Source organism: Arxiozyma heterogenica (genome assembly GCF_036370985.1).
Source record: "Arxiozyma heterogenica strain weizmannii chromosome Unknown scaffold_17, whole genome shotgun sequence".
Lineage (NCBI taxonomy): Eukaryota > Fungi > Ascomycota > Saccharomycetes > Saccharomycetales > Saccharomycetaceae > Arxiozyma > Arxiozyma heterogenica.
This window is the reverse complement of record NW_027042670.1, coordinates 36,652-52,184: the sequence shown is the minus strand read 5'-3', so window position 1 is coordinate 52,184 and position 15,533 is coordinate 36,652. Positions and strand designations below refer to the sequence as shown.

Sequence of the window (15,533 nt, the reverse complement as noted above, 5' to 3'; positions counted from 1 at the left end):
AGGTGTATGTATATATATATAATCTCTTCAACTGTACCAGTAGCATGCTCGAAGTCAAAAGGCTTCACTGGCCTTTACACATGATAATTTACATTGTGCGTTGATGTATGGGTGTTATATACATTTTCTGTTTTAGGTTTGCTAGCTTTGCAGAGACGGAAAATGTTTCATCAATTAAATTGCATTTTAAATTTGGCGATGAGATCTAACACTCTACGTAGGTGTAAGAAGATACATTTAACATCAAAATGCAGTATATACACCTCTTCATAACAATTCTTTTATAATTATCTATTATTTTATACGTGAGAAAGACAAATAAAACAGCTAAAAAATACTTTTGAAAAACAATGTCATCTTCTACTATTCCTACTAATACAGATCATGATGACGAATATAATATTTTGAGTGAACCTTTACATGGAATTTATATTCCAACTGCATTATTTTTCATCGGTATTATCATATTAACATGGTTTTCCAAGAATTATAAAATATTATTAAGTTTACCTGTGTTTGTGAGTTATTTAGCCTTCAAATGGATTAGGTCCTTTAACAGAAAACAATCTTTATTCAAAGATAAATGGACTCCATTAGAATTGGTAGATCAAACTTTGATCTCAAAGAACACTGCCATCTATCGTTTCAATTTAAAGACTAAACTAGAATCTTTGAACATTCCAGCAGGCCATCATGTTGCAGCCAGATGTATCATCGATAATAAGGAAGTAGTTAGATACTACAATCCAATCAATCCAAAATATGATGAAGGCCATTTAGACATTATTGTCAAATCTTATAAAGACGGTCAACTTTCTAAGCATTTTGCATCATTGACACCTGGTGAATTCATTGAATTTAAGGGTCCATTTGGGACCTTAAACTACGAACCAAACTCGTCAAAGGAAATTGGTATTATCGTTGGTGGTTCTGGTATAACACCAGCTTTGCAAATCTTGAATGAAATCATCACTACTCCCGAAGATTTGACTAAAGTATCTCTTATCTACTGTAATGACACCGAAAATGATATCTTATTAAAGGATGAATTGGATGAAATTAATGAGAAATATCCATATTTATCTGTTCATTATGTTGTTAGATACCCAAGAAACGCAGAAGTTTGGGTTGGTGATGTTGGCTTAATCACTAAAGAAATTATGGAGAAATACTTACCAAAATACTCATCGGACAATAGATTGTTTATTTGTGGTCCTGATGGTATGAAAGCTTCCGTGCTAAAATATGCTAAAGAATTAGGTTGGAAAACGAGCGAAGAAACTACAGGTGATGATCAAGTTTTTGTTTTTTAATAACGAATAGGAATTGTTCAAGATGATATATGCATTATTTGTTTATATCTTTTTTTTCTTTCCTTTTCTCTTTCTTTTGAGTGTGTTTTCAGTCCATCTTTCTTTAATAAGAATTTCGTGTTTATTTTATAGAGAAATTTAATATATATATACATACATATATATTTACATGCTATTTATATGCTATTGATACTATTATATTTTTTGTTACATTCATTTGTTCCTGCAAAAAACAAACTTGAATTAGCTGGTCAATGCCATAATCTATTATAAACATAAGTAATCGCTAAAAAATTTTATTTTTTCTTCTATCTATTTTTTCTTCTATCTATTTTTAACGTTAATTATATCTGTGGTGTGTTATCTATATATTCTGCTAATTCGGTATTCAAAGCTGGAACACTTGCTAGTTTATGCATAACTAAGGGTTTAATAACTTGGCACAATTCTAAGCCTTTGCCCTTTGAATCATTGGATATCAGGCATAAAAATGTACAAGTAACCTTAGTTACATCAGATAATTGAGTGTGAAAACTTAATTTCGGCAAATTAGCTTGTTTTGGTTTCTCAATAGCTTTAGATTCTTTGATAAATTTAGATTCAACATCTGTCTTTGTCCATTTCGATAATTTATAGCCTTCTTCTATGGATAACGCTTTATGCCTTGGTTGGATACCTTTAATAACAAAGCGTTTAGTCTCAGTGGTTGGGTCCACAATGACCATCGCTGCAGCATCAGGGAATGCATTAGATACATTCTTGATAAATTCTACAGCTGGACCAATCTTACCCCCTTGCTTACGAACAGGCTCCGAGAATGTTGTCTCATAGGATTTCCATAATTGGATCTGTGTATATTCAGCAGTCATCACTGGTTCAAAACAGCATCTCAACCATGTTGCAGACCGTTTCTGTTCGTCAAATTTCAATAACTCCTGGAACAGATCCTTAGGTAAAGTTGGAGGCTTCTTTGGTGGAGGCGGTCTTAATCTTTTAATCAATTTGACCTCTGTGGTGTCGATCTGTTGATAGTTTGGTAATTTAACATTATACGTCAGGTATTCAGGTAAGACACTTTGTAAGATTTTAAATCTTTTCTTGTTGTTTAATAAAGATTGGATTCTTTTGTTTCCAGGTAAACAGAACTGATAAAGGAAATCAAATGAAGTAATGACCAATTCTGCGTCCAAGGAGATCAACAGATTGTTTACTATTAGAGTCAAAGTATTGTCATCCAAATTATCTGCTGCACTTTCTTCATCCTCCTTCGAACGAACCAACAACCTTGAAAGAGATCTAAGGATAGAGATGATCAGAGCCCTATCCTTAGTTTTATTCAGGATCAGAACCAAATTTTCAAACAACGGATCATTTTTGCTGGCAGGAGCAATATAGGTGGATATCGCTTCTATCAGATCCATTGAATAATGTAAGATTTCATTAAAATATTTTATGTTTGTATGATACATGTATTGGTCAGAACTATTATTTTTGTTATTTTCGCTTTTGTTATAAGTTATTAAGACGAAGAGAAGAAACTGTTTCAAATCGGAGTCTTTGATCAGGACTTGAACCGATTCGATATCTTGGGACAGATTTCTCAAGATTAAAAGACTGGTGATTCCCATTTGTAAGTGATCTGCGTCGAGGTTGTTTGTTGAAGTGTGGAGTTTTTCAGTGAAGTTGTTGATGATGGGGACCAAGTTGATGATGAATCTTTTGAAATAGTTGACGAGATGAGGCAAGGTCTTCAAAGAGATCATGTAGGGGGCCTTATTGCTGTAGGTCAAGTATTTCTTCAATGCCCATTTCATTTCATTTAGGAGGTTTGAATTCAAGGATCTTTCCATTCTTGTCAAATCGTCGCAACCACGCAAAGTTTCCCTTGGGATATTTTGAAAGATGCTTAGATTGGCTAAGGAATACTGGACACTGGTCTTATATTGGTCATAGTTGTTTATAGGGGTCGTAGTGGATACTTTTATAGGTATTGGTTCGATGAATTGGAATGAATTATCCGGTACAGTAGGCTCTATTTCGTTATCTGTTTTATTGTCCAGTTTATTATCTATTTTGTCTGTGGTGTTGTTGGATACATTTGTTGATGTCTTAGTCACACTCTTAATAGTTTGACCGGATGAATTTATGGTTGACATTATAATTTTGTGTTCCATTGTACTACCTTATTCCACTATCGATTATATATATATATACCTATATATATATATATATCTTTCCTGCCAAAGAAGACAAAACAGGCAAAAAAAAAAAAAAAAAAAAACAAAAGAAAAAAAAGGACAATTAAAGAAGTAGATTATCAAATAGTAGACAAGATGATCAGTTGACCTTTACAAATAGGTTAAAACAAGAAAGACAGTACTTACATTTCTTCTACAACGTATCAATAATATATTATAAAGAAAAAAAAAATTAAAAATAAAAAGAAAGAAAGAAAGAAGGAAAAAAATAAATTTCTAGACAGCACACCAAACACCCATACACCAGAAAAACAAAAGACCCCCCAGGTTGTGTGTTATATCATGACGCACGAACAGATCAATGTTCTCAGATTCTCAGATTCTCAGGTCTAATATAACAACACGAAGTCAAGAAAACACACATAATACGTTAATACCATTAATACAATTAATACGTAAAAGCAGCCACAGGTATAGAGGATTACATAAATATCTATCTATATATAAATATCATCCATCGATGTAAGGGATCTGGAAGAATCTAAAGGAAAGACGGCAGCAGTGAGTGCTGGACAATTATCGCAAACAGCGCCACTGGGGCTTCCTTCGTTTCAACTTCTCTCAACCTGCTCCTCCCTTAGCTTTAAACTACACGGAGGGAAAGAGCAAAAAGTAGAAGAAAAAACAAAACTTTTGGTTTCGCCACCCCAAAGAAGGGGAAACTGAATGTTATTGCTGTTGTTGCTGTTGCGCTATTGTGGTTGATGTTGGCGTATGACAATAGATGTATACGTCATTTTGCTGTTCTTCGCATTTTTGTTCCTTTTCCCTTTTTTTCCCTCCCCTATATTCTTTTTCTATTGCTGTTTGTTCTTTTGTTTTTTATGCAGTGTCTCATAAAGTATACTTATTGTGTCATCCATCCTTGAATTTGTCCCTAAAAAAGATTGCACAAGGTATATAAAATATGCCCTTTGATTAAACAAGAATATATATATAGTAATACTTAGATATATTCTCTATACTGAAGAATACAGGTGCAAAGTGAAAGGAAAAAAAGGAAAAAAAAGGAAAGAAAGGAAGAAAGAGAAAGAGAAAGAGAAATAAAAATTATTACTAAACTCTATATAGAACAAAGGTAAAGAAACAGCAAAAACAAGTAAGAAAATGAAATTCTCTAGAATTTTAATCTTGGCCACAACAACAACGCCCCTGGTGTTCGGTAAACAAAGTGTTTTTAATTTTAATGACTGGTCTAAAGACGATTTGGTTGATTACCTGCTGGACAACTCCCCCGTCTCTTTAAACACTAACAATGACCCACAATACAACCTCAAATACTTGACTTCTAAATCTATTGATGAGCTGAAAAGAGATGCTCAATCTTATTGGAATCAATACAATAAAAGTCTGGATACCAAAAAAAGACAATGGTGGGATCTATGGTCCAAAGTATCAGATTGTTACCATTATTACTGGCAGAGTTGCGGCGGCAACGGCAGCAACAAACAAAACTTTCATGCCACTAATTACTTCCCAACATTCTCCAATGAAAATTCCGTCTCAAATTCCGTCTCAGATTGGTTATTCGGTACCTGGTCAACAGATACTCTAATAGAGTTTTTGAAATCTAATGGAATTGACATCCATGGTGTAGAAGATAAAAATATCGATATCCACAACTCAAAAGACAAGTTGATAAATCTAATTAGAAAAAATTTTCACACTCTCTCCACCAAAATGGGGAAATCTGGTCTCTATCCATCAAAGGACTATTTCAAGAACTGGTCCAAAAACGACCTAGTCCTATGGCTGGACAGATTTAAAGTATCCTACGATAGAGAAAGCATCAAGGATGACAAAGACAAGTTATTGAATCTGGTCAGACAGAACATTTATAAAATGTCTGATCTTTTACAAGATGAAAGAATTAGACTCCTAACTGGTCTGCAATTGTTCAACAAACAACTCTATGACAAAAATGGGAACTTGAAACCAAATGTGTTTGATTCCTGGAACACCCAGCATTTGGAGAAATGGCTGCAATCTCATGAGATCCCAGTTCAGGAAAATTTAGTCAATTCGCGCGAATATCTGGTCCAATTGGCCAACAAGAACCGCGACTTGCTAATGGATGATATCAATTGGTATCTAAGCGTGTCAAAGCAAAAAATAGGTAGTAGTAACCCCTTCTTAAAGAAAACTCCTGCATACGTTTCTTCTCTTTGGAATGTCTCCAAAAATTATTTTCAATCTTTATATGGAAAATGTCAAAATAAGAGCAGCGATATCATTAATGACACATTTTTGGTAGGCATAGATAATTGGTCAAAGGATAGATTGAAAAAATTTTTGGATCTAAGAGATATAAAATATCCCTATTTCGCCACAAAGCAAGAACTGATTAATTTGGCCGTGGAAAATAGAAATAAACCATTGAAAAAATTGCTAAAAAAATGGCAGCAGACCATGCATACATTGAATAAAGATGTTCAAGGTGTTAAAGATTGGAGTGTAGAGAACAAAAACGATTTCATGGAATCAGAAACATATGAAAATCTGTTGAATAATCTGGCTATCCTCAATCAACAAAGAAAGGATTGGCAACAATCAATGAAGCAAAACCTTGATGCATGGTCAACTGACGACTTGAAAGAATATATTAAACAGTTCGGTGTCAAATTAGATGAAAAGATGTACTCCAAAGATGAATTAATTGAACTAGCTAAAGAAAACACCCAGTGGTTCTTAGGCATTCCAAAAAACGAACCTTTCTATAAAAAAGGATATAAAAAACTAGCTACAACTTTTACAAGATGGAAAAAATTATATTTAGGATAGTTATGATTGTTGTTGTTATTGTTTTTGTTGGATAGTCTTTAATTTTTTTTTTGTCTTTGTTTACCTCCCTCCTCTTTATATTTTTTCTTTATTTTACATTTTCAGACATATTCCAACATTATTTTATAATACATGTAAACAAAAACCACCTAGAAATTTATTCTCTTAAATTATATATATATATATATATATATGTAAATTCAATAACGTTATTAGTTTTATTCCTTTTATATGCTGCATATAGTTTAACGTTTGTATGATAGTACAGTTTGTCACAAATAAGGACCAACAAGTTTATATTTTTTTACTCTTTGTTCCTATTGATCACTATTAGGGTTTTTGATATTTTGTTTATTTTTTCCTTATTTTTTTCCATTCGCCTTTCATTGGAAAAAAAAAAGAAAGAAAGAAAGAAAAAAAAAGATAGCAAGTTCAACAATTTAGAAAGATTGATTTTGCTCTTAAATCTATGCAAGTACATACATGAACTCCTGATTTAAAAGTAATATTACAATATCTTAAAATTGTCAGGAGAGTAATTAGTTCGAGTCTCATTTTATATATTTAAACAAAATAAGAAACCGAAAAGAATAAAAAGTGTTCACTTTATTATACTTAATTTAATCAAACTAAATAGAACAAAAAAGGGGGATATATCAAATTAAGGATATATAAAATTAGATACAAATCATAATGGCTAGATACGCATGGTACACAAGAGTTACTGATACATTACATAGACTGACTGTTTTAACTTTAGTTGGTGGTACATTATACATGTCTGGTGGGTTAATATATACACTTTATATGAATGGTAAAAGATATGAAAAACAAGTTATGGAACAAGAGCAACAAAAAAAAATTGAAGATTCTGCTAAATAATGATTATAACTTTTGTTTTGTTTTGTTTTTTTTTTACTTCTAAGATTTAAACTAATTTAATAATGATATAAAAAAGCTAAAAAGACAAAAAAGAGTTTTTATTTATACGTTTGTTCGTCTGTTTATTTATTTTATTGATTATCCCTATTCTTATACATGGCTGTTCTCTCTTCATTATTTCGTTTCATATACCAGACTATCTACTATTAATCGACTGTATATATTTATTATCATCATTATTCCTTTTTTTTTTCTCCCCCCCCCCCTACTTGTACAAAATATACGCATATGTATATGTATCAATTTCTTAAATAAACAAAATTTATATTCTAGATAAATATCACTTCTTACTATATTAGGATATTATAAGCCTCTATTCAAAAAATTCATCTACTAATACCTCATATTTTTATCTTTTTTTGAGGCTTGCTTGAATTATCCGATATAGTAGTTTTTTGTACTCTCTTCTTACTTTTCTTCCTTGTTCTATCGTGGTATAGATTATCATTGCACAAAGCTTTATACCTTTTTTCAAGTCTTGCTATATCTGTTTGTGATAATGGATTAATGGGTATGATATCATCTACTGAACTTAATCTCTTAATGCATACTGGACAACTCAAATCTTTCTTTTTTATAATATTCATATTAATCGTTTTCTCTGGAAATACATCTCCACATTCAACACTATACACTAATGGTACTTTCATTTTATCTCCAAATATGTCATCACCAAATTTACATTTAATTTTAATTATCTTTGGATCATTTTTGTCCGTAACCTCACATAAATTATTAAGTTCTACTACATCATGAATTTTTTTGATATGATCTATCTGTTCCCTTAAATGTGTTTCGTACTGATCCTCTTTATCTTTACACAATATCCATTCTAAAATACTCTCTTTATTATAAAGATTTCCCATGTAGTCACTCACTATGGGTAACCTTAATGGTAGATTAGATATTTTGCAAAATTTCCATCTAGAGGCTAACTGGAAATCATCTAAGTTATCATCTTTAGCTTTATATTCATTAGACGCACTCTCTACATGTAATTTTAAAACATCAGATTTGTTGATTGTACCACCATCTGCACCCATCTTGTAGAATTTTTCGATATATCTAATTGGCTTCTTTAGTATATAACACTCTACACACCAATATACACCATCATATATCAATTCCTACTTATTTCTTTCAAGATATAGTTTCTTTTTATTTTTTTTAAAAAAAGAGAGAAAAAAGAAACTTCTCTATTTAAAATATATCGTAACTACTATGATTAGTAGTAATAACTTAGAGATAATTAAGTAGGTAAGTATGACAGCGTTAGTAACTTGTCTGATTTCTTTACTATTTGGTGTAATAATATACAGATTATATATATATATATATATACGATTAACTACTAGATTATGCTGTGGTAGAAGCATTAGCAGCTTCTTTGGAAGCAAGAGCTTGCTTCATAGCCAATTGTCTTATTTGTGTAGCAATTGCCATAGATGATTGAGACTTCTCTTTAATAATGTCCTGAATATGGATAGATTCCTTATTCAATTTATTGATCTTCTTCTCATAGAATTCAATGGCTTCAATATCGCTCTTTTCAACATAATACCCTGTGCCTACATCAACCATAAATTTTTTATTGTTTTTATTACTTATCTTACCTGGAATATATAAGGATGGGGATGCAGGTATTAAAATGTCTTGCTCATCGTTTGAATCTTGCGATATCGTTTTTATGTCATTTATACATTCGACAAATTTACTCTTGGCAACTATCAATGCTTGCAAGGATTGTTGGAAATGTTGAAGTTCTTGATCAAACTGTTGTTTGACAACATGTAATTGTTCAATACTTAATTTTGATAGATCAACTAGATATCAAAAACATAAATAAAAATAAAACAAATATAAAATAAGAAGAAGGAAAGTTTCAATGCATCTAACGTTAGTAAACTAGTTGCATCTTTTATTGATGATCTAAAAGTTTGACTTCTTTCACAATATACATAATGATGCCATTAATTCATACATACTTTTTTGATTAGACATTCTTTAGATTAGTAGACTCACTCTGCGTTATTTCTTTATTCTTTTTTTATTAATTCTACGTCTTAGTGTTGGTATATAGATGTATATAAATATATGCTGTACAGTCATAACACCACCAATTGGTAACATTAAGGTAACAACTTTCAAAATAAGCGTTATTAAAATTCTGTGTTTTTTCTATTTATTTTTTTTCCCTTTTCCTTCTGAAATTTTCATTTTTTGGTATTTTTTTGTTAGAATACAGATTATTTGATATAGTTATAATAGTGAAACTGTCCTGCGTTGATAAATATATAATAGAGCATATTTTGTGTTTTAATGGAGGGATGATAATAGATTTAAAAACAATTTGTTCAACATTTAGCACCACCAATATCTTTTTTTGTTTCCTATATCTTATTTAATGCCACAGCTAGTACAGATGTACGTTCTTTTTTCACGTTTTTGGTTTACACGTTGTTTTACTATTTCTCAACTTATCTTTATTTCTTTTTGTGTCTTTTTCATGTAAAATACGGCTTCATCATTTACTGCTGATTATCATGCTGCCTTGTTTAACAAACTTGTGTATGAACATATTTGTATATCTATATGTAATTGCATTTGCAATGTTATTAAATCCATAAAATTTACTTGTTAGTTGTTTTTTCTTCTCTCTTGTTATCACTTTTCAAATATTAAACAGGATGAGCAATACAGTAATAAGCATAAAAAATAACCTAATAAAACATTCAGAAATACAGTACAATATCAATCGGTAACTATATTTAATTACTATCACCTTTTGTCTCTTATTCCTTCCCATTCTTCCTTTCTCCAGGGACCTATTAATTCTAATTTAAATAAAGATGAATAATACTGATCCAACATCATTTAAGAGTATTCTTGCAGGTGTTAAAAGATTAAGAGATCAACAAACTGGAGCTAAAGAAAACACACTGAACAATGCACCAATTGAAGAAAAACAACAACAACAACAACAACAACAGTCAACCATTGATAATCATAATAACAGTAATACAAAAGTTATCAATACTTTCAACCAACAACGAACTCCTTTACCAGCAGATCAGAAAAATAATAAAACTATATATGAGACTAATACCAACGATAATAATAAGAAGTTTAAGAGAAAAACTGTCCTAATAAATACTACACAGAGGGAAAATCCATTATTAGACCATTTAAAAAATACCACTTGGAGGTATATATCATCCACACCCACACATAAGATATTCTATGATTATTTAATTAAAGGTCGTTCTGTTCTATTCCTGACGTTAAGTTATCATAAGTTATACACTGATTATATATCAAGACGAATGGGTCCTTTATCTTCTAACAACGATAATATCCTATTATTTGTGATTGATGACAATAGTATGCGATCTGAACAGGCTTTAACAGAGATAACCAAACTATGTATGTTTAACGGTTTTACTCTATTAGTAGCCTTCAGTTTTGAGCAAGCTGCTAAATACATAGAATATTTAAATATATGAATTAGATACACTGCCTACTATCATATATTTACATATATATTATTTGCATAAAAGTCACAATAAGTCTTTTTCTATCTATTTATTTTTTTTCCCTATTTTTCAAAAATTTATCATATTTGCGACAAAGGTTAACATATCCACACCTATATACTTGAGAGTAATGTTATTTATCTTCGTGTTCTCCGAATATATATTGACCTCACAGTTTTGAATTGATTCACCTACTATAAAAGTAAAACTTATCTTTTACTTTTTTTTTCACTGATCTGAATAATTTTAAATTTTTAGATTTTTAAAAGTGGGGTTGTGAAGAAGAGTATATATGCCATTAATGGTATACTTTTATTTCACTCCATCACTAATGAAATATAGAAAACCACTATTATAAACTAGTCATAGCATCTTTTTTTTTTTTTTAATTCACTTATTAAGTAAGACATGAAACTCTACCTTTCATTAGAAGAGGGAACCGAAGTAAATATGGGACCAGATAATACTGTATTGGAAGAATTTGATCCGTTAAGGCAAAAGAATAACACATCTCTAACAAATAAGAAAAACATACACGAGAATTCATTAAAGGTATCTAATATAATACAAGAAAGCTCCTATACCAACAACATTACACATAATTCAAATAAAAACATAGAGGAAGAGACAGATAATGAAACTAGGGATATTAATGATACATATATTAATTTCAAATTGTTTATAGAACAGTTAAGACACCAACAAGCAGATCCAATAGTTAGATATACAAAATCCTTTTTACATAATTTTTGCACACAAAGACCATTATGGACCGTCAAGGAACAAGTTAAATTGATCAATGATTTTAAGATATTTATATTTAATAAATTTAAAATATATGAACCGTTTAAATCATTAGATTCCAAGGGATTTAAAAATGCACAAGAGGGGATGGAGAAATTAATTATGGGAAAATTATATTACCATTGCTTTTCACCTCTGTTGAAAAGAAGTTTAAAAATTGATATAGACAAGGAACATAGACAAGATTTGATCGATGATATTAAATTTACCAATAAATGTAAAGAATACAGATTCATTGAAATCCAACATTTGGAAAATGATATTGAGATCGATAAAATCCCCTATATGAAATTGAATAAATTTGTAGAATTAGGTTGTGATGAATTGAACAAAATAAATAGATTTAAGTCACCAAGAGATAAAATACTTTGCATATTAAATTGTTGTAAAGTGGTATATGGATTGTTGAAACACATAGCAGATTCTGATACTCAAGGAGCAGACAATTTTATTCCATTATTGATATATATTGTATTAAGGAGTAATGTAAAGCATTTAATATCCAATATTAGGTACATAAACAGGTTCCGTTATTCAGATTTGAACACAGGAGAAGAATTATATTATTTGAGTAGTCTTCAAGGTGCAATTAAATTTATTGAACTGATGACATCTGAATCATTAAACATATCCAATTTAACTGAATTTAATCAATTATATAATGAAAATCAATTTAAATTGAAAGAGGAGAGGGAAAAAGAAAAAAAAAAGGAAAAAGAAAAACAACAGGAATTACAGAAGAATCAAGAGTCTTTATCTGTATCATTAGATGATTTAACAACATCGATGGCTACAATGTTTAGTGACCTTATATCTTCATATACTTCAAATCAATCAGAAAATAGCAATACCGAGAATGAAAATGGAGACTCTACACCGTCGCCACCTGTATTAAAACAAATAAGTACAAAAGAAGAAAGAATGGAAGAAGAACGAGCAATTACCAAATTAATAAAAAAATTGGAGACTAAAGAAAGACAGGAAACTTTGAAACATCTTACATCAATGTTCCCAGATTTAGACAAAGAAATAATTAAAGATGTTTGCGTAGCTAAAAAATATAATATAGGAAAATGCGTTGATTCGTTGTTATCATTATTTAATTAGATAAATATATGCAGATCGAATTGAATATGTTTATTAAAGAGTGTGAGATAGAGGAAAAAAAAGTTCTATCCTTATTTATTTATTTATTTAATTGAATTTGTTATATTACTCGTTGGATTTTATAATATCAATTTTTTTTAACTATTTATGAAATTTTCACTGGTTGCATTTTAACAAGAATTTGTCACCATATTCTTAAAACTGTTTCAGTGTACAAACGAGAACTATACTATATAGGTTATGAGAATTTAAAAAGATTGCTTGCAATTTATCGCTAGAAAAACAATAATAAAATGTAAAAAAAGAAAGAAGATTACGTAATTTCTTTGAAGTTTCAAATACAAGCATAAAGTTCAACTCTCTTTATAAATTAATAAAAGTAACACGCTGGCATCAATACTAATTATAACTTTATGTTGTTATTACTCAATAAACACAAAACAAGAGTCTATATGATTGAACAACAATAGAAGTGTTTTTTTATAGACAATAATTCCAGGGTTCATTTCCAGCAATGCGCATTTTTCCTTTTTCTTTTTTCTTCTTTTTCTTTCCAAAAATTTGATTTTTTTTCTTTTTTCATTTTTCTTTTTCTTTTTGGTTGCGCTGTTCTTTTCCGAAGAAAAGTTACTTTTTCGTCTTTCAAGAAAAAGGTGGAAGGAAGAATAAGTCCAGTTGGTAGGGGGACAGTATATATAGTGATAGGATTGATATTCTGTGGTACCTGGGCGGTTAAACGTCTCTTTTAATGCTCGCAATACAAATACATATTAGTCCACACATAAATACATAAACATATCTGAGTATACTCTTTCTATACGCACACACACACATAAATATATATATATATCCTAGATATATATCGGTAGAATGAAGTTGGATAATATTGTTCAGTTAGGTAGTTTAATCTCGGTGGCGGTTGCTCAAGAATATCTAGATACCACTACAAGTAATGATGAATATACAAATTCAACTACCATTTCTAATTTGACTAATATTACTCGTTCACAAGTCAATACATTTCAACAGAATCTAGATGATTTGACACCGTTTTGTAAAATGGATAAAAACCAGGTTTTGGGGCCAAATTGTGACGTCACGATTACTGAAATTAACACTATTAACCAAAATATTAGAAAGGATCTTGTTGGTTTGGTCAATACTGACTTCTTCAAGTATTTTAAATTTGATCCATTCAAGAAATGCACTATATGGGAAAATAACGATGGTATATGTTTTAGTAGAAGTTGTGCTATTGATATGGTTGAGGATTGGGATAGTCTACCAGAATATTGGCAGCCTGAAATTCTTGGTTCTTTGAATAATAACTCTTTAAATGATAATATACCCAAGGATCACCAGGACTCTTCATTTTTAGATCAATTATGTGATAACAAAGAAAAGGATAAGTACAACGAACAACTTCCAAAGGTTGGAAGAAATAGTGAAGAAAATAGTGATGAGTATGATATAAATTATTACGACATAGACGATTTTGCTAGTGAAGATGCAGGCTTAGTTGATTTAACTGCAAACCCAGAGAGGTTCACAGGTTATGGTGGTCAACAAGCTGGTCAGATATGGAAAAGTATTTATGCAGAAAATTGTTTCGATTCTTCAGATAATGAGACTGAAAAATGCTTGGCCAAAGATGCTTTTTATAGAATTGTCTCTGGGTTACATGCCTCTATCGGTACACATCTTTCCAACGATCATTTAAACACCGAGACTGGTGAATGGGGACCTAATTTGGATTTATTTATGATGAGAGTGGGTAATTATCCAGATAGAGTATCCAATATTTATTTTAATTATGCAATTGTAGCTAAAGCACTTTGGAAGATTAAACCATATTTGAAAGAATTAGATTTTTGTAATGATTACGATAATGATGTTAAATCCAAAATATTAAATATTGTATCACAATTAGACAGTAAGATCTTTAATGAAGACGTCATGTTTAAAGGGGAAGTAGATCATAGTTTGAAAGATGATTTCAGAAGGAGATTCAAAAATGTAACCAAAATAATGGATTGTGTTCATTGTGATAGATGTAAATTATGGGGAAAAGTACAAACTACTGGTTATGCTACTAGTTTGAAGATTTTATTTGAACTAGATGAAACTAATAAATCATCAAGACAACGTATTGTCAATAAATTGACAAAATTCGAATTGATTTCCTTAGTCAATACTTTTAATAGATTATCTACATCTGTGGAGGCTATTAATAATTTTGAAAAGATGTATCATGAGCGCGAGAATGGATTGAATAATAATGGTGTTGCATCATTTTTCAACAATAATTTTTTCAAACTACTTTCAAAGGCCAAAGAGACCATATGTGATACTTTCAATGTCTCCACGACTGATAATGATTCATGTAACGACAAGAGGAATGTAAATGATAGAGAACAGACATCTTCGAAAGTAAAGAATTCTAAGTCTCCAAAATTTGTTGATTTAAAGATACCAAAAAAATCTAAAGAAACATTTCAAAATGGTATCAAAATGTCAAATAAAAAGGGATTTAGAAACACTATTAAAGAAGCTTGGGATATGGAATTACATAATTACATGCAAGCTATTAGATTTATATGGAGAAGTTATTTTGATCTACCAAGAAATCTATGGAGATTATTTATTAGTAGAGCTGCTAAATTATGGAATTCATTTATTGGGTTTGCAGGTTATGTCAATGAAGAAGATGAAAATCCAATTGTTTATGATCTTGATTTCCATTAAATACAATTACAAAAACTATCAGTACTGTGACAGATTCGTTATTTAATCCT

General features: G+C 30.3%; 10 protein-coding genes across 10 annotated transcripts; 6 read left to right on the top strand and 4 right to left on the bottom strand.

The window, feature by feature from the left end:
• Positions 1-350: 350 nt before the first annotated feature.
• PGA3 (cytochrome-b5 reductase) lies at positions 351-1,313 on the top strand (the record flags this gene model as incomplete). The annotated part of the gene is made up of 1 exon (XM_064858015.1): positions 351-1,313. The coding sequence occupies one exon, from the start codon at positions 351-353 to the stop codon at positions 1,311-1,313; it is 963 nt and encodes a 320-aa protein (XP_064714722.1).
• Positions 1,314-1,657: 344 nt separating this feature from the next.
• Positions 1,658-3,487, bottom strand: RSC9 (Rsc9p; the record flags this gene model as incomplete). The annotated part of the gene is made up of 1 exon (XM_064858014.1): positions 1,658-3,487. The coding sequence occupies one exon, from the start codon at positions 3,485-3,487 to the stop codon at positions 1,658-1,660; it is 1,830 nt and encodes a 609-aa protein (XP_064714721.1).
• A 1,191-nt stretch (positions 3,488-4,678) lies between these two features.
• MSC1 (double-strand break repair enhancer MSC1) lies at positions 4,679-6,352 on the top strand (the record flags this gene model as incomplete). The annotated part of the gene is made up of 1 exon (XM_064858013.1): positions 4,679-6,352. The coding sequence occupies one exon, from the start codon at positions 4,679-4,681 to the stop codon at positions 6,350-6,352; it is 1,674 nt and encodes a 557-aa protein (XP_064714720.1).
• Positions 6,353-7,029: 677 nt separating this feature from the next.
• PWA37_001379 (uncharacterized protein) lies at positions 7,030-7,131 on the bottom strand (the record flags this gene model as incomplete). The annotated part of the gene is made up of 1 exon (XM_064858012.1): positions 7,030-7,131. One exon carries the CDS (start codon positions 7,129-7,131, stop codon positions 7,030-7,032), a length of 102 nt encoding a protein of 33 aa, XP_064714719.1.
• Positions 7,046-7,234, top strand: COX14 (Cox14p; the record flags this gene model as incomplete). Its single annotated transcript, XM_064858011.1, has 1 exon — positions 7,046-7,234. One exon carries the CDS (start codon positions 7,046-7,048, stop codon positions 7,232-7,234), a length of 189 nt encoding a protein of 62 aa, XP_064714718.1.
• A 401-nt stretch (positions 7,235-7,635) lies between these two features.
• On the bottom strand, positions 7,636-8,337 carry PWA37_001377 (uncharacterized protein; the record flags this gene model as incomplete). Its single annotated transcript, XM_064858010.1, has 1 exon — positions 7,636-8,337. The coding sequence occupies one exon, from the start codon at positions 8,335-8,337 to the stop codon at positions 7,636-7,638; it is 702 nt and encodes a 233-aa protein (XP_064714717.1).
• Positions 8,338-8,650: 313 nt separating this feature from the next.
• Positions 8,651-9,295, bottom strand: GIM5 (Gim5p; the record flags this gene model as incomplete). Its single annotated transcript, XM_064858009.1, has 2 exons — positions 8,651-9,117; positions 9,280-9,295. 2 exons carry the CDS (start codon positions 9,293-9,295, stop codon positions 8,651-8,653), a joined length of 483 nt encoding a protein of 160 aa, XP_064714716.1.
• Positions 9,296-10,143: 848 nt separating this feature from the next.
• Positions 10,144-10,797, top strand: RAD10 (DNA repair protein RAD10; the record flags this gene model as incomplete). Its single annotated transcript, XM_064858008.1, has 1 exon — positions 10,144-10,797. One exon carries the CDS (start codon positions 10,144-10,146, stop codon positions 10,795-10,797), a length of 654 nt encoding a protein of 217 aa, XP_064714715.1.
• A 438-nt stretch (positions 10,798-11,235) lies between these two features.
• On the top strand, positions 11,236-12,738 carry VPS9 (guanine nucleotide exchange factor VPS9; the record flags this gene model as incomplete). The annotated part of the gene is made up of 1 exon (XM_064858007.1): positions 11,236-12,738. One exon carries the CDS (start codon positions 11,236-11,238, stop codon positions 12,736-12,738), a length of 1,503 nt encoding a protein of 500 aa, XP_064714714.1.
• An 870-nt stretch (positions 12,739-13,608) lies between these two features.
• On the top strand, positions 13,609-15,483 carry ERO1 (ER oxidoreductin; the record flags this gene model as incomplete). Its single annotated transcript, XM_064858006.1, has 1 exon — positions 13,609-15,483. One exon carries the CDS (start codon positions 13,609-13,611, stop codon positions 15,481-15,483), a length of 1,875 nt encoding a protein of 624 aa, XP_064714713.1.
• Between the last annotated feature and the right edge of the window lie 50 nt (positions 15,484-15,533).